The sequence below is a fragment of the Rattus norvegicus genome, chromosome 7 (genome assembly GCF_021556685.1).
Source record: "Rattus norvegicus strain SHRSP/BbbUtx chromosome 7, alternate assembly SHRSP_T2T, whole genome shotgun sequence".
NCBI classification, from domain to species: domain Eukaryota; kingdom Metazoa; phylum Chordata; class Mammalia; order Rodentia; family Muridae; genus Rattus; species Rattus norvegicus.
The window spans coordinates 14,635,480-14,652,173 of record NC_141540.1 but is presented as its reverse complement, the minus strand read 5'-3'; the positions used below and the strand labels follow the sequence as shown (position 1 = coordinate 14,652,173).

The 16,694-nt window shown below is 56.6% G+C and overlaps 2 protein-coding genes and 1 long non-coding RNA gene across 39 annotated transcripts; 2 read left to right on the top strand and 1 right to left on the bottom strand.

Moving 5' to 3' along the window:
* Nucleotides 1-297: 297 nt before the first annotated feature.
* Nucleotides 298-8,687, bottom strand: Pcsk4 (proprotein convertase subtilisin/kexin type 4). Of its 29 annotated transcripts, none has more exons than XM_087555628.1 (15): nucleotides 8,222-8,687; nucleotides 7,900-8,004; nucleotides 4,920-5,012; nucleotides 4,709-4,837; nucleotides 4,541-4,617; nucleotides 4,355-4,443; nucleotides 4,005-4,177; nucleotides 3,704-3,916; nucleotides 2,891-2,991; nucleotides 2,711-2,814; nucleotides 2,521-2,638; nucleotides 2,037-2,252; nucleotides 1,779-1,903; nucleotides 1,053-1,179; nucleotides 298-924 (listed from the first exon to the last, which is right to left on the bottom strand). In XM_087555628.1, exons 1-15 carry the CDS (start codon nucleotides 8,399-8,401, stop codon nucleotides 780-782), a joined length of 1,995 nt encoding a protein of 664 aa, XP_087411754.1. In that variant the 5' UTR covers nucleotides 8,402-8,687; the 3' UTR covers nucleotides 298-779.
* Nucleotides 2,547-7,018, top strand: LOC108351405 (uncharacterized). 7 transcript variants are annotated; one of them, XR_015625067.1, is made up of 5 exons: nucleotides 2,547-2,802; nucleotides 2,902-3,404; nucleotides 4,505-4,556; nucleotides 4,717-4,846; nucleotides 6,821-7,018. It is a non-coding gene; the product is annotated as an uncharacterized LOC108351405 (long non-coding RNA). The 7 variants fall into 7 exon arrangements; XR_015625068.1 differs by having other exon boundaries at nucleotides 4,339-4,556; XR_015625073.1 differs by lacking the exon at nucleotides 6,821-7,018 and adding an exon at nucleotides 5,260-5,983 and having other exon boundaries at nucleotides 2,902-3,057.
* A 426-nt stretch (nucleotides 8,688-9,113) lies between the features above and the next one.
* Reep6 (receptor accessory protein 6) lies at nucleotides 9,114-15,838 on the top strand. 3 transcript variants are annotated; one of them, XM_087557751.1, is made up of 6 exons: nucleotides 9,114-9,311; nucleotides 12,500-12,593; nucleotides 12,685-12,823; nucleotides 13,065-13,233; nucleotides 13,800-13,884; nucleotides 14,326-15,836. In XM_087557751.1, the coding sequence occupies exons 1-6, from the start codon at nucleotides 9,197-9,199 to the stop codon at nucleotides 15,491-15,493; spliced, it is 1,770 nt and encodes a 589-aa protein (XP_087413877.1). In that variant the 5' UTR covers nucleotides 9,114-9,196; the 3' UTR covers nucleotides 15,494-15,836.
* The last annotated feature ends 856 nt before the right edge of the window (nucleotides 15,839-16,694 follow it).

The following is a 16,694-nucleotide window of genomic DNA, read 5'->3' as shown; positions in this document are numbered from 1 at the left end:
CAGAGGCAGGCAGACCTCTGTGAGTTCCAGGTCAGCTTGGTCTACACAGTGAGACCCTGTCTCAAAAGAGCAGTGTGTGTGTGTGTGTGTGTGTGTGTGTGTGTGTGTGTGTGTGTGTGTGTACACGGGGGATGGCGATGAGCTAGCTTTCTGTTTATGGCTGTTCAGCACTTGGTGGATCCCCCTGCCAAGGGTCTCTGGGCTCAGAGCAGTCTTCCTTTGTGGTTCCTTATTCCTCCAGGGCCCCATGTCTCACCCTGAGCCCACCCTACCCTCAAGGATACCACAAACTCGACATCTTCTGTTTAACTTTATTTGCCAACTATGAGGTTAGACATGGGGATGGTTTGGAGACAGGGAAGGGGCAGGTGGTTGGTGGCTGTGGTCTGACCTCTTGTCTGCCATACCTGCTCCAAAAAGAATGAGGAAACGTCTCTTCCACTGGGAGCAGCTGAGGCTGAGCTGCGGGCTGTCACGTGACCCATGCAGCTCTCTGCCGTGGCCTTCTGGGGCATATTCCTATCCCGGCCTGGGAGCAGGGCCTTGGGGTACCGGCCTTCTGTCCTGAGAGTGGGGCATCTCTGGCTCTCCAGGGGTATCCAGCCTGGGGAGAGGTGGGCCTTCCTCAAGATGAGGGGCCTTCCAAAGGCCCTGGTTAGCAGGGACAGCACCATGGCCCAAGACTGATAGCCAGGATGGCTGCCAGAGGTGACAAGCCTTGGAGGGGCTCTGAAGCACTCCCAGCATGAGGGGCAGGGAACAGGCAGTGTAGTCGCTGGTCAAGCTGCCGAGCAGGTGTGGTAGGAGGGTGACAGCTGTCCTGTCCCTTGGTCACTGGCTGCTGTGTGTGGCTGTAGAGCCACCACCACTGCTTGCTGGAGATGAGGCAGAGTTCTGCCACGATGGAGAGGGGACAATGACTTTCTGCAAAGGGACAAAATGGAAACACAGGGAGTGAGGCTGCAGCTGGTGGGAGCAGCCAGTGCCTGCCCGCCCATCCCGGCCGCTGCGCCTCCTCACCCAATAAGTGACCATGCGCTGCGGCCACTCACCCTGGCACAGCCCCTCTGTGTCCCTCTGCACATGCGTGCGCGCAGCTGGTCACCTGGGGGGTCTGGGGCCGCGCTGTCATGTCCTCTGCCGTCCCATACAGCAGCAGCGTGCAGTAGTACAGAGTTCCTGGGCAGGGGTCGCGTGGACACCGAGGGGGACACGCTGTCGGTGACCTGCCAGGCTCTGTAGCTGACCTCAGTACCTCCTAACCAGGGCCCATTCAACCAAGCCTGGCTGCTACACACCTACTTGTGCCAGTGGCTGGAGGCCCCCACTTCCTCAGGGCAACTGTACCTACTGTGTGTTAGTGGCCACACCACCTCACATCTCCCAGGTAGGTACTTTATTGTTTGCCACTGGTTAGACCACCCCCCATGGTTGCTGCACATCTACTGTGTGCCAGTGGCCAGACCCCCTCCCCACTTCTCTTAGGTGACTGCACCTACTGTGTGCCACTGTGCTCACAGTGCCCTCCTCCTTTGGGTAACCCTATACCTAATTTGCACCACCATCCAGATCCTCACTTTCCCCATGAGTCAGATTTCCCTCCCTCCCTCCCTCTCCCCCCATAGCTATACACCTACTATTCACAGATGGCTGAGACTTGGCCATCTACTCTGTGCTAGAAAGGCATGGTCTCTCCAAGAAAACCCCTAGGACCCTCTGTGGCTGAGGGTCAACCAAGGCAGGGCCAGCAGCCCCAAGCTCGCAGCCAACTCCCTCACCTGTGTTATAATAGTAGCCCTTATTCTCCAGCCCCAGGGTCCACAGGCCCTGCGGGTCCTCATCCCAGTAGTGAGTAGACATGAAGATCCAGTTGTTGTAGCCTTGGCCGCTGATATCCAAGGGTCTGTGGCCAGTGGGTGGCACAGGAGAGAAAGGGCTCTCACAGGAGTCTTCTGAGTCCCACCGGGTAGGGTCCCACCTGCGGGAGGCTAGGGAGGACACCGCTGGTTCCCAGGGCCCTTGGGGATTTCTCACACCTGATGGCCACAAGCGTGGAGCGCGTGCCCATGGGGCTGGTGAGGAAGATCTCCAGGTCCCCGCGGCGGCTGTAGGAGAGCGACAGCTGGACCTGAACATGCTCTAGCGAGCGGATGAGGCGGCGGCGCGAGCCATCGCAGCATACAGTCACGTTCTTTGGCACCAGCATCCGAGGCAGGATGGGGCTGGTGGGTGAGGACGGTCCTGTGGGTCTGCTGCGGGCCAGGTAGAGCCCAGAGGCGGGTTTGGGGGGGCACTGTCCAAGGGCCTGAGGGCACTCTTTCCTCAGATGGGTAAACTGAGGTTTCGGGGCATCCTCCCTGCCTTGGACTAAGGTGGGGGAATTACTGGAGGAAGGGGACTACAACAAAGTGTAGGGTGGAGACCTGGACAGAACCCCCCGCGCGGGCGTCGAGTCTGGACCTCCGGACCTCCCTCCAGTGGGCGGGGCCCCTCCCTCCATCGGGGCGGGGCCTCTCTCACGTTGGGGTGTGCACCACCCGAATGGTGCATTTCTTCTGAGGCTTAGTAGGGAGCCACACGCGAGCCAGGTCTACCAGCAGCCCCGCGTCCAGCAGCCCATAGCCATAGTGGTGGCTCACTGCGCGGGAGGGGTAGCCGTCACTGGCCCTGCGTACACGGCACCCCCTTCCCCTGCCTGGCCCCGCCGCACCTTGGCGCCCCACGCCGTTGATCCTCCAGTCCTCCGCCTGCAGCTGCGCCGGCCTGGACGCGCGGACCACCAGGTGCTGCAGGTCCCTCCAGGTCAGCAGCGGGCTGGGGGGGCGAGGGCGGGTGAGCGGGGAGCCGCCCGTGGGGGCGGGGCGGCGGGCGGGGCCCCACGGTCACCTACTTGGCCTCCAGCGCCAGGGCGATCATGCCAGCGGCCAGCGGGGCGGAGGCCGAGGTGCCCGTGTGCTTGTCGGTGCATTGATGGTGTAGGTCCGTGGTGACCTGGGGACAGACAGCAGAGGGACCTTGATCTCCGTGCGCAGCCCAGATGGGAAACTTGTGTGGAAGGTACTGGGGACTGAGTACAAAGTGCTGAACATCAGCTTAAGTACGAGACTAAGCTGGGGAAACACATGAATGACTAAGCCCAAAAGGTACTGCGAGGGCCTGGTGACGCAGGAATTTAATTCCAGCACTCACTGGGGCAGAAGCTGGGACTTTTGGCCTAGACTGGTCTACACTGTGAGCACCTGGCTCAAATAAAGAATGCTAACGACCAAGTTTAGCAAGTACTGAGGACTAAGTCCCTGAGGACTAAGGGTCTGCTAAGGACTAAATTCCAAAACCACTGAGCACTGAGTTCAAAAGGATACATGGCCCTACATCTAAAAAGTGCCAAGACTCAAGACTTCAAGGTTGGTGAAGTGGGGGTAGGGGAGTGGAGACCACACAGGCAATGGCCTCCTGGTGGAGAACATCAGAGCCAGAAGCCTCCATGTAACTGGGGCAAAACTAGCTTAGGCATTAGCACAAATCTTGCCCAGGGATGGGGGAAGGAGGGGCAGGGCCTGTGTGGCCCCAGGACATGCTTGGGGACCAGTATCTGGAAGGGTGGAGCCAGGTTGACGCCTAGGGGTGAAGCCTGAAGAGGCGGGCCTAGGTGAAGACGCCCCTGTAGGCGGGGCCTGTGGCGCGGTCTTGGCTGGATGCTCACGATCTGTGGGTCGGTGACCACACCGCTGCTGAAGGTGGTGGTGAACGTGGAGGCGCAGGCCTCGCTGTACCAGGGCACTCGGCCCTGCCGCGTGGTACTGCCCACTGACAGCGTGTGGATGCTGTTGGTGTAGCCGTCACAATTGCAGTTGTCGTAGTGGAGGCCACCGTTTCCCGAGGCCCAGATGAACAGCGTGCCCAGCCCTTGGCGGCCCTGGGTGGGGAGTGACCCGAGAGAACAGAGTCAGCCCTCCAAACCCCGGGGACCCACCCCCTCCGCCCAGGATGTGGTTCCTGTGCACCTTGGTTACACCACGCCTGAAGGCCTCCTGCGTGAGGAGGCCGGGTCCGTCCACTGTGCGCCCATCATCCTCGGGGCCCCAACTGGCGCTATAGATGTGTATGTGTTGCGGCTGCAGGCTGAGGGACTGAGCCTCCACGATGTCAGTGATGGCTCCATCCAACATGCGCACGCCTGCGCGGGTGGGCGTGGGCCTTGCGCCAGCACCAACTCTGGTTGCCCTACCAGGCCACCTCCCTGCCACCCTCAGCCTGAGGCCTGGCTCTGCTCAGCGATCAGTGATGGGAACGGGGGTCCCTGCACTGGTCAAGCTTAGCCTGACACCCTGTCCCCAGCCTTCACCCCTGGTACCTCCAATTCTGGCATTGAAGGCCACACCGGCACCACAGAAACCGTTGTTTGCTGTGGCAGACACCTCCCCAGCGCAGCGTGTTCCATGCCTGGTTCCAGAGCAAGGAGGAAAACGGACATTTGTCCCGTGCGACTTTGGTGTCTCTGCAGGTCCCAGGAACACATGATACTCTGCGTCTAGCTCACCGGTTCTCATCGTTGGGTGTGTATCGAGGCTGGGGATCTGGGTCGTAATCATTGAAGTCATAGCTGGCCAGGGGGTCCTGCAGGGCAAGCAGGGGAAATAAGATAATGAGGTGAGGCCAGCTGTGTCCGGGGGACCTGGCCAACTGTTCTGATCCCTGGACAACTCACATAATTAGCCCAGAGGTCCGGATGGTCCTTCTCAATGCCATCATCCAAGATGGAGACCACCACTCCCCGGCCAGTCAGTCCCTGGTTCCAAACCTTTAGGATGTTGAGATCTTGTTCTATCTCCTTGTTCTATGAGAGGTAAGGAGGGACCTGGGGTCAGAGCGTCTCGGGATGGTCTCCCTTGTCCACCCCATCCAGTCCAAGTGCTCACCATGTACCACTGCTTGGAAAACCAGGGGTCTGTGGGTACCACCAGGGAGCGCTTCACCCGCCGCCTCAAAGTCTGCTGCTCAAACCACCGCACCTGCAGGGGGCATGGGGGCTGAACCAGCTACTGCCTCCAGGGGTGGGGGACCTCAGGCAGAAGGGCTGTAGACCTCCGAGGAGGTCCTTGCTAACTGACAGGCACGTTGGCAGGAGCTGCTGCTTGGGTCCCCGACAATCCTCAAAGCTGTGTTCTCAGACACCATCAGGCCTGATGATTCATGAGTCAAACCGCTAGGGGCAAGTGTGGCTCGTCTGCCCAATTCCTCCCCTCCCCCCTTTCCTAGGTCCTTCTTGCCAAGGTCGGCAGCGTGATTTTTTTCTTATGAGACAAGGTCTCACTGTGTAACTCTTGCTGGCCTGAGGCTCACTGTGGAGATGAAGCTAGCCTTGAACTCTGGAGTGCTGGGGTCAAAAGTGATGCGGCACTTCAAAACCCCCAGCACGCATGAAAGTCTTCCTTCGTCAGGACACTCCCTTGTCACACGACCTCCACAACCTCCACGTTTCTACTCCTGTTTTCCATTTGTATTCCCAGCGCTCGTTCTCTCTCCCTCCCTCTCATTTCTGTGTGTGTGCCCTCACATGCGTGCACCATGGTGTATATGTGGAGGTCAAAGGTCAAGTTGTGGGCCTGGAGAGGTGCCCCAAGGCTTAAGAGCGCTGGCCGCTCTGGCAGAGGATCTCGGTTCAATCCCAAGTATCCACATGGCTCACGGGTACCTGGAACAAGCTCTGACTAGATCTTATGCCCTCTTCTGAGCTCCTCGAGCACCTGCACACATGGGTACAGACGCATGGGTACAGACCGGCCAGCCAAGTACTAATCCATGTTAATAAAAACAAACACAAAGAGGACAATCCTAAATTCTTTAAAAAGTAACAGAGGTGCAAGGAGGTTGCGGTGCCGGGAGGTGGCGGTGCACATCTTTAATCCCAGCAGAGGTGGGCTGCTCTGTGTTCCTGGGAAAGCCAGGGCTACACAGAAAAAACGCTGACTTGAAAAATAAACAGGGGCTGGGGATTTAGCTCAGTGGTAGAGCGCTTACCTAGGAAGCGCAAGGCCCTGGGTTCGGTCCCCAGCTCCAAAAAAAAAGAACCAAAAAAAGAAAAATAAACAAAAAAGTAACCGTGGGAGTCAGTTTTCTCCTTCTACCTGGATCTGCGGATTGAGCTCAGCTAGGTTGGGCGGCTGGCACCTTCACCCTGTGAGCCATCTCACTGTCGATTCATTTCTGTTTTCAGAGATGGGGGTCTCATGTAGCCCAGGCTAGCCCCAAATTCTATGCAACTGAGGATAACATTGAATTCCTCATCCTCCTGCCTCCACTCCTCCAGCGAGTGGATGACTAGAGTGTGCTGCCATGTCTGGGTGGTTCTGGGATGGAATGCAGGATTCCATCTCACTGTGCATGCTACCCTCTGAGCCTTAGCCCCAATCCCCTCCACCTTCCTCCAGCCTCACACTTACTGCCCAGCTGGCCTACAGCAGTCAGCCTGCTCCTCTCAAAGCTACAGCCAGTGGCCAGGAAAAAGTCCTGTCTTCTACCCCGGACCTTTGCATGTGCTGTTGATGAGCGCAAACCATCGCCTGTCTCCTTCCCTTTAGACCCCATCTTAATCTCTCTCAGGAGCCATGTTCTCCTGGGTGATCTGGCTTGATCTCTGTCCATTCACGATTCCTCTCCTCCTCTTGTCCTCTCCCCTTTCCTCCTCTCCCCCTTACCCCTCCTTCAATTTGTCTTCAATCTCTTCCTTAGAGGCTTTGGCCTCTAAAGACACTGAATCCCTGTGGAGGATTGAATGAGAATGGCTCCCATGGGCCTTTATACTTTGTTTGGTTCCCAGTAGGTGGACCTGTTTAAGAAGGATCAGGAGGTGGTGCGCTTGGAGGTTTCAGTAGCCATGCCATTTTCAACTAGCTCTCCCTGCCCCCGTGTGAGCTATCAGCGCCGGCCTGACCAGCTGCTGCTGTGCTCCCCGACATGGTGGCCACGGACTCACCCTCTGAAGCAGTAAGGTCCAATAAAGTCTTCCTTCTATAAATTGCTTTGGTCATGGTGTTTTGTCATAGCAATAATTAAGACAGGTCCTGGTGCGGGTAAGCCCCCCCTCGAGTGTATCCTGTAATTTTTTTTTAAAGATTTATTTATTTATCATATACAAGTACACTGTAGCTGTGTTCAGATACACCAGAAGAGGGCATCAGATCCCATTACAGATGGTTGTGAGCCACCATGTGGTTGCTGGGACTTGAACTCAGGACCTCTGGAAGAGCAGTCAGTGCTCTTAACCTCTGAGCCATCTCTCCAGCCCTCCTGTAATCCTTTATGGCTCATACTACCACACCTCCATGCCTGTTTTTTTTTTAAAGACTTATTTATTTAGTTATTTAATGTATATGAGTACACTGTAGCTGTCTTCAGACACACTAGAAGAGGGCATCGAATCCCATTGCAGATGGTTGTGAGCCACCATGTGGTCTCTGAGAATTGAACTCTGGACCTCTGGAAGAGCAGTCATTGCTCTTAACCACTGAGCCCCCATTTTATGACTGCCATCTAAGGGCTGTTCCCACTGGCAGACTGGCCTAATGTAGACTGGACACCTACAGAAGAACCAAAAACTCAGGCTCTGCCCCAGGTCACCTGCACACTCACTGACTCCAGCTTGCCTGAGTATTGAAATGGACCAGTTCCCTTTCCTACATCCCATGGCTTTCAGTGGAAAAAGGACAGCGCATGAGACTTTCCATCCATGATAAGCGAGGTTATCAAAGAGTACCCCCAGATGCTAGGTTGTGTTACAGATGCACCTTGATCACACATGGCTTCCCCAACTAGGCCCACTTCACAACCGTACAGGCCACTTGTAACAATGACAGAAGGCCACTGGTTAGGACACAGCAGCCATGAGCTCAGCCTCACCTTGGGCTCTTTCTTCAGGCGCAGACGGTGGCCCCAGTGCGGAGTCAGGGACTGCTGGGCCACACCCCGGTGCCTCAGATGGAAATACTGGTCATCAGGAAAGATCTGGGAATGCGACGGACAGGGGCATTGCTGGGATCCTGCTCCTTTGATAGGGTCTCCACGACTTTATATGCCTCAACCAGGGGTTTGGATGAGAGCCACAGAATCCCAAATTGAACATGGAGGGGCACACAGACGCATATTTGGGAAGGTCTTAGGGACACCCTTCCATTGGTCCAGGTCTGAGGTTGTCCAGGCCCACACCCCATGACCCACCCACCTGTCCCAGGTTGACGAAGCCAAATTTACGTGCCAGGCGCTCAGCCTCCTGGTAACCTTTGGTCACCCGCACTGCCCAGCTGCTGACATAGATGGGTGGTCGGGCTGAGGCCCACCCCACAGCCAGGAGGGCCAAAGACAAAACCAGACCCAGCCACAGCGCTGTCTGGGAGGGCCGCATAGCGGGGGGCGGGGCGGGGCGGGGGCGGGGCTTCAGGAAGCCTCCCCAACCTGGACACCATAGCAACCTGAAGCTTTCAACTCCCAAGGGGCCTTGCGCTTCCTTCCTCCCCAACCCGTGAGGGGTGGGAATAGCCCACACGGAAAATCACATCCATACGGACCTAAGCCTTCGGGAACCTCACTTTCCCCACTTACACAAGGGCAACGCCTCCATCTGCCCCTTAGAAGCAGGTTTAAGGTAACAGGTGCCTTCAACCTTTTTGGTCCCGCCCACTTTTCTCCACGCCCCTCCTTCGAGATCAGCTTCGTTTTTTCCAGTGTAGTCCCGCCTCCTTTGTGATCAACCCCGCCTTTTCTGGTCTGTCCAATCAGCGCTGACCTTAGCCAGGCCCCTCCCACCTGCCCTACAGCTAGCTCCACCCACTCCACTCGCTGTCCGTCAATAATCTACTGCTTGTCCAATCAGTATCGTGCCACACCCTCTTGACCAATCACCATGCCAGCAGCCTGGTGCCCCGCCCCCTCAGGACTCCTCGCTGCCGCCCCGGCCTCTACCCTGGCCAGAGGGCCATGCGGCCGGGGAGACGGGGCAAGCCCCACCTCCTTTGTCCGCCCTGCCCTCCCATTGGCCAGAGCCGGGAGGCGGGGGCGGAGTCAGGGTCGGGGGCGGAAAACAGCGGGCTGGGGGCGGGGCAGGGCGGTGTGCGGGTGGCGAAAGTGGTGCGCTCTCGGCGGGACCGGTGCGCGAGGCTGCGGGCTTGCTTTAGTGGCCTGCCCCGCGCCCGCCGCTGCCATGGACGGTCTGCGCCAGCGCTTCGAACGTTTTCTGGAACAGAAGAACGTGGCCACCGACGCGCTGGGGGCGCTCGAAGCCAGGACCGGTGTAGAGAAGCGGTATCTCGCCGCGGGTGAGCCTGGAGAGGGGTGCATGTCGCATGGTCCCCAACGGGCACCTGGGGTCCCATCACTGTAAAGGGCGCATGTCATGGGTCCTAGACGAGTTCCAGGAGGCCCCGGGAACCCAGACCTGGCTCCTGGGTCCCATCACTGGATAAGTTGCACGACCCAAGTACTGATTAGGCACCTTGAAGTTTGGTGGGGTTTACAACTTAGGTTTCCCACGAGTTATGAGTGGCCCTGAGAGCTCTGGCCTAGTCGTGGCATCCCATCTCTCAAGTGGACTCTCATCCCAGGTCCCTGTTTAGGCACGGTGAGGTTCTGTGGACTCTGACCTGGAAAGTTTGCACATTCTAGGTCCCTGAGGGCCTCTACAAGGCCATAAAGACTCAGACCTAGAAGGAGTGCATATCTCAGGTCTCTGATGGACCTGGCAAAAGGCCTCATGAGGTATTAGGCACCGAGGTAGGGTCCTGCCTGGGAAGGAGTGCGTTAGCTGGGTCCCCAACAGTCAACCAAGATGTCCTGAATCCTTATCCATGGAAGGGGAGCACATTCTGGTTTCCCCATGGATCCTGATATTATCTTGGTACTCTGGCCTACCTCTGGGATATCATCCTAGAATCCCGAAAAGGGGGATTTTCATTTGCCTGCCTTGCCTCTCCTCCAAGGTCTTTGGAAAAGGGCACCCTAGGGTCCTGCAGCCCTCTCCTTGTGACCTGCCTCCTCTGAGCTCTGGTTGTATACCAGGCCCCATGGTTTCTTTGCAAGTCTGGTTTTTCCAGTGGCCCAACTGGCCCTTATGTAGGTAGGAAAACAAGGGACAACACCCCCATCCCGTCAAGTCAATCCATTGTGTATTCCCAACCAACTCTTTCTCACATATTCTCATGGAGAAATGTCCCCATGTATCTCTGGGCCATCTAAGGCCCAGGCTGGGAGGGAACTGACCCAGCACCCAGACTCTATGCTTCTCTTCCTCTGTGCCCCAGCACAAGAGCTTTGAGTCAATATTTGTTGAGCTTAGGTGTTGGATGGGGTTTGGGAAGTGGGGAGTCTGTCTGGAGGGACCATCCATCCAAACACCCAACTGTGTTTAGGTCCATTCTTGTTCCAGACCCTTCTGAAGTGTGATAAGGTCCTTGGTACGTCATCTTTCTGAAATGATTGTAGTGTGCTTCTTTTGGGGTCTTCAGAAGCCCACAGGCTTGTTCTGAAGTCCCTCTCCCTTCCTGAGTCTCCAGACTGTGGTGGCTCTGTGTGAAGGACATGAAGCCTTTTGCTACAGATCCCTAAGATTACATGTACTGTGACTTCCTCCCTAGCTGGAGGACGGGCTCCCGTACTCCCGTACTCCCGTGTTTGTGGGGGTTCTCAAATCTGTGTCCAGATTCCACCTGTGACTCAGCACTGCAAGACAGCTCACTGCCCCACTGTGCAGGCAAGCCCAGGTGTCCTGGCTTTCCACATCACTAGGCAAATTGCATCATAGTACCCTGGCAGGGGGCGGCCAGGAGGGGAACTGAGACCCACCAGGCAGGGGCTGTGTTGGGAAACCCCTCACCTGTCCAGTCCGTCCATCTCTATGCCTATGCTCCCTGCCCGAAGGCCTTTGTCCAAGGTTATCTTCCTCCTGCTGAGGCTGCAGTTAAAGAGATTGAGTACACTGGGAGAGCCCTCTCCACCCCCACAAATGCCAGAGACAGGGTGGCATCCCCCATCTGCTTCAGGACCCTTATCTCAACTGCCCCAAATGGCCACACTGTGCCCTCAGACACTAAATGAGACTGGCTACTTATATTCGGGGCAGTGGTACAAAGGTCATTGGGGCCAGCTGCTGCCCCCTCCTTCTTTGTCCTCAGGTCCCAGGAGATAAGACCCAGAGCAGATGGAAGGAGGGGCAGGGACTCTGACCTTAGACTCAGAAGCCTGTGTCCCTGCAGATAACAGTCTCTGGGGGAGGAAGGAGATGTCCCAGCTGCCCCGAGGGCAAAGGTCCCCTCAAGTGGATAAGCCTTCCTACAGCCCCCCCTTTGCCCAACCTCTGACTTTCAGTGGAGCACAATGATGCCCCAGATTCCCCCAAACACTTTCCCAAAGCCCCCGGCTCTCCCTCAGCACCTTCTGGCAAGTTCACAATGGTGGTTCCCATCTTTTCATCGCCTAGAATCTCTTAGTGGCCAAAAGGCTGCTCTGTGGAGTGTGGTAAGGAAGTTACTGAACCACAACCAACCACAAGCGCCCCAGGGTGCCAAGGTGAACCCCAGACACACCTGCACATGGAGAGGAAGTGAAACCTGAGAGCAGGGGATATTTCACCTTGTTTGTTTGGAAGGCGGGGAGTTCCAGCACATGCTGTAGGGAGAGAGACAGAGACACAGAGACACAGGTCTTCCATCACGTGGCTCCAGAAATCAGATTACATGGCCCACTTTTTTGGCAAGTGCCCCTGCCTGCCGAGCCATCGCTGGCTTCTCTCCACTTGCTCTCCGATTCTGTAGCTCATCGCTTCAGTAGAATGACTGTTCCAGTGAGGTCCAAGGATCTGTTTGTCTCTGTCACCCTGTCCCAAGTGCTGGGTTTCAGACACACTGCAGCAAGCCTGTTCTTGTTGGTTCCACTTTGTTAGCATGTCATGAGTTCCAAACCTATGTCCTTGGGCCTTCATAGAAAGCATTTGGCCAACTGAGTCATCTCTCCCTACCCTTTTTGGGTAGTGGGGTTTGAAACGTGGACTCTGGAGCCCAGGCTGTCATTGAGCTCACTGTGTAATCTGTGTGCTCTGTCATCCAGGGCTCCAAAGACTGACACAGAGGTGGGAGTGGGGGGCAGAGTCCAAGGCCAGCTTGGGCTGCACAGTAAGACAGTTTCAAAAAAAACTCCAAACAAAACAAAATGCCCAAGACAGTCAATGTGGCAGAACACGCCTCCAATCTCAGCACTCGGGAGGCAGAGGCAGGCAGATCTCCATGACTTTGAAGCCAACCAGAACTGCATTCATTGTGAAACCCTGTCTTGAGGAGGAGGAGGAAGAAGAGGAGGAAAAAGGCTGAATTTGTGATCCAAAACTGAGACCTGGGTGTGAAGCCAGGGTTCAGTGATAGGGATTCACTGCCCAGGGCATCACCAGGAAGAGGCACAGGGAGCTGTCAGATAGGTGCTGTGTGCCAGGCCTTGCCCAACGCTCTTGTCTTTGCAGGAGCCCTCACCCTTCTAGGCCTGTATCTTCTGTTCGGCTACGGGGCGTCTCTACTTTGCAATGTCATCGGATTTGTATACCCCGCATATGCTTCGTGAGTGCAGCAGGCAGTCCACAGGGTGGGGGGCTTCTGGTGTTCCCAGATGGCACCTTGAGGGCAGACACATGCATTCCTACCTGGACAGAGTCAAAGCTATCGAGAGCCCAAACAAGGAAGACGACACTGTGTGGCTAACCTACTGGGTGGTGTACGCCCTGTTCGGTCTAGTCGAGTTCTTCAGCGATCTACTCCTGTTCTGGTTCCCTTTCTACTACGCGGGCAAGGTGGGTAGTCGGGCCAGCCCTGGGGGCAGGGGGCAGGCAAGGGGGAGAGGTGGGCTAGTCCTGGGGGAAGGGGGGGCATAGGTGCCCTGTTTGACCCTGTGGTGTGTCCCTTTGTGTAGGGCAGGGCCCTGTGGGTGACAGCATGCTGTCCTCATGCATGGGGCCGGGCCCTGTGGTGACAGCATGCTGTCCCCATGCGTGGGGCCGGACCCTGTGGTGACAGCTCCATGTCCCTATGCAGTGCGCCTTCCTATTATTTTGCATGACACCCGGGCCCTGGAACGGGGCATTGCTACTGTATCATCGCGTCATAAGACCTCTGTTTCTAAAGCACCACGTGGCTCTAGACAGCGCCGCGAGCCAGCTAAGCGGAAGAGCATTGGACATAGCAGCTGGGATAACCAGGGACGGTAAGTACATGGGGCAGATGCCCACGGGGCTTGGTTTGGATACTGTATTTGTTTTGTTTCCCCCCCCCTACCTTTTTTTTTTTTTTTACATTTTGTTCTGCTTTGTTCTTTTGAGACAAGGTCTCACTATGTAACCCTGGCTGGCTAGGAACTCGCTTTATAGACCAGGCTGGCCTTAAACTCATAAAGATCCACCTCTCTAAGCCTCTCTCTGGAGAGCTAGGATTAAGGGCCCCACACATGGCTAATTAGGTTATTTTGAGACAAAGGACTTCAAGTAGCTCAGGCTACCCCCCTCCTCACAAGGGTGGTCTTTTGTTCCTGACCTTCCTGCCGCTACCTCCTGGGTGCCGGGATGGCACTATCAGGCCGCCTTAGCTTGCTCCTGGGTCTCGATTGACCCTCTGTCTGTCTGTCCCCATGATTGAATTTGCCTATCTGTCCCTTTACCTGTTGCGAGCCTCCTGACTCTGGCTACATTCCTTGTCTTGCGTCTCGACCAACCCCTGCATGGCTCCACTATCCTCTTACTGTCCGCCTCTCTCTCCTTGGCTGTCGGGAACCAGTGCTACAGGCCTTGGCTCGGGGTCGGACTCTCGTAACCCCAGCATCAGCATCGGAGTCCCCAGCCGCTCTGGAACCGGACCGTATGTAATCCTCTGAAGGGATTGTATAGGGCACATTCACTCAGTGTGCATGTGGTGTGATTGTCTGCATGTGTGTGTACGTACGAGCACGGCGAATGCCACTCTGGGTGTGTGTCTGCATATGTGCGTGTACGGGGGCCTCTGGACAAGCGTGTCCCATGAGGAGCAGAGTTGCAGGCCTATGTTCAGATGTCCTCAAAGTGGGGGCAAGCTTGCCTGCAGAGCAGAGCTGACACCACATTTTTTTTTTTTTTTCTTTTTTTCGGAGCTGGGGACCGAACCCAGGGCCTTGCGCTTGCTAGGCAAGTGCTCTACCACTGAGCTAAATCCCCAGCCCCCTGACACCACATTCTTACCAGCTCTCCCTCAGAGACTTGGTGGGAGGGCCCCCAGCCAACCTCAGCTGCCCTCACATACCTACACCGGCGATCTTTTCTCTCCACAGCCAAGTCAAGTCAGACCACACTCCTGAAGCACAAGTGAGGTCTGCTGGCAGTCTGTGTGTAGAGCCCCCAACCACTGACAAGGAACACATAGCCGATGATGGCCAGATCTCTGACAGTTCCTCAGACTCCCAGATAGAGGAGACACAGCCACAACCGCAGCCACAGCTACAGCCGCAACCACAGCCACAGCCACAGCCGCAACCTCAACCACAACCTCAACCTCAACCTCAACCTCAACCTCAACCTCAACAACCACAACAACCACAACCGCAACAACCACAACCGCAACAACCACAACCGCAACCGCAACCACAACCACAACTACAACCACAACCACAACCACAACCACAACCACAACCACAACCACGCCGACCCTCAAGTCCAAGTAAACCATTAGGAAGCCCTTCACGGGCCACAAATGGGCAGTCCCCGTCCCCAGTCAGCCCAGGCTCTGCGTCTGCGTCCCGGGGTCAGCTGGCCACTGGTTCTTTCGTCATCGGCTCCCAGTTTCCCAGCAAGACCCGGACCCATCGAAGCCGGGGCAGTTTGACTCCCAGGGCCGCACAGCGCGCCCGGCTGCCCAGTGGAACACTGGGGTCCATTCAGCTGCCCATGCGCTCTGTTGCTGCCCCACAGTCAGCAGGCCGGTCCTTGGGACCCAGCCGGACAACAGGCCGCCACACAGGAACAAACCAGCAGACCCCCCAGGTCTCCACGGCAGGCCCAGGCCGAGCGGCAGCCGCGGTGGCGGCAGCGCCAGCCCCAGCCCCAGCAGCCCCAGCAGCCCCAGCAGCCCCAGCAGCCCCAGCAGCGCCAGTGCCAGCGCCAGCAGCCACATCTGTACCCACTCCCACACAGCGTGTCAGTGTGTCTGTCCAGGGCTCACCTAGGGTCCCGTCTCCCTGCACATCCCCTGACCTCAACCAGGGGGCCGGCAAGGCTCCGGTTGAGTCAGGGAATGCAGGTCCCAAGATCGGCAAGCGTAACCAGAAGACACAGGCGGCTGGCAGCACCTCTGTGCCCGAGCTGTTGGTCCCCTGTCACTCTGACACCTCTCTGGATTATTTGTCCGAGTCCACCACGGAGATCACCTGCAAATGGCCAGACTACGGTCACCAGCTGCGCTGCCCTAGACACTGCTGGCTCCTGCCACACCTGGCATACTAACGCCACGCCTGGACATCCGTGGGCCATGAGACCGCAAGAGACACCTACCCAGGGGAGCCACAAGAAGCACTAGACCTCCGGAGCACCATACAAGAGCCACGTTGAATAACTGCCCGTCGTGCAAATAGTTTAAACATCTGCCACAATGCCACGTGAAACACCCACCAGCCAGGCCATCACACGTCAAACCTGCCCGTGGACTCCCGGGTGAGACACCAACCACGAAGCCCCATGTGAAACACCCTCAACAAAACATCCATCAAGGTGCATGTGAAACACCATCCGGGGTCCCCCATGTAACATCTATCCTCCGCGGCACGCAATAAAATCACCCGCTCAGGCTCACCGAGTGTGTCCAACTATCTGGTCAGGCCCCAAGGAAACTGAGGCAGAGGAAAGCAGGTCACCTACCCTGGGTCCTGCTAAAGGGGCCAAGACACAAGCACACCCAGGCAGGAAACCTATGTCTTCCCTTCCTGAGACAGAAATTTCGTAGCTAGCCCAGGCTGGCCCAGAACATATGCTCTCCCATCTCAGCTGCCAAGTTCTGACTTCACAGCATGGCATCCCTCTGCCTGGGGAAAAAATAGAGTATTAGTGTTTACTCCAGGTAGAAAGGGCACCACAGGCCAAAGACAAGTGGTGTGGCAGGTCTGCCTGTGAGGTAGAGCTTACTGGGGTCACCCACAGGAGCAGGAGTGACTCAGGCAGGAAGTCTCCGTGAACAGGTCACCCCAGCATGGGTGACCAGGCCTCTCCCCGTTATTGTTCAGAGACCGGAGAGGTTTCTTGGGATTTTCTAAGAGGTTTTTTTTTTTTTTTTTTTTTTTTTTGTTCTTTTTTTCGGAGCTGGACCGAACCCAGGGCTTTGTGCTTCCTAGGCAAGCGCTCTACCACTGAGCTAAATCCCCAGCCCCTAAGAGTTTTAATCTTTTTACATCTGTGCTCTGGCCTTGGCACAAGGTGCCAGGAAGGGCAGAGGGGCCAGAGCCCGTGGACGTGGAGCTGCAGGTATGAGCAACAACATACGTGCTGGGAGCATCTCTCCTGGCGCCCTGTCGGTTTTCCTGAGCCTCCCTCTCTTCTCTCTATTCCATTTTGCCTCAGGGAGAAATGTCTTCAGGAGAACGCAGCTACACACAGACCCATCACCCCTGTGATAGATTGGTGGCCAGGTTCATTCCCTCACCTTTCTCCCTGA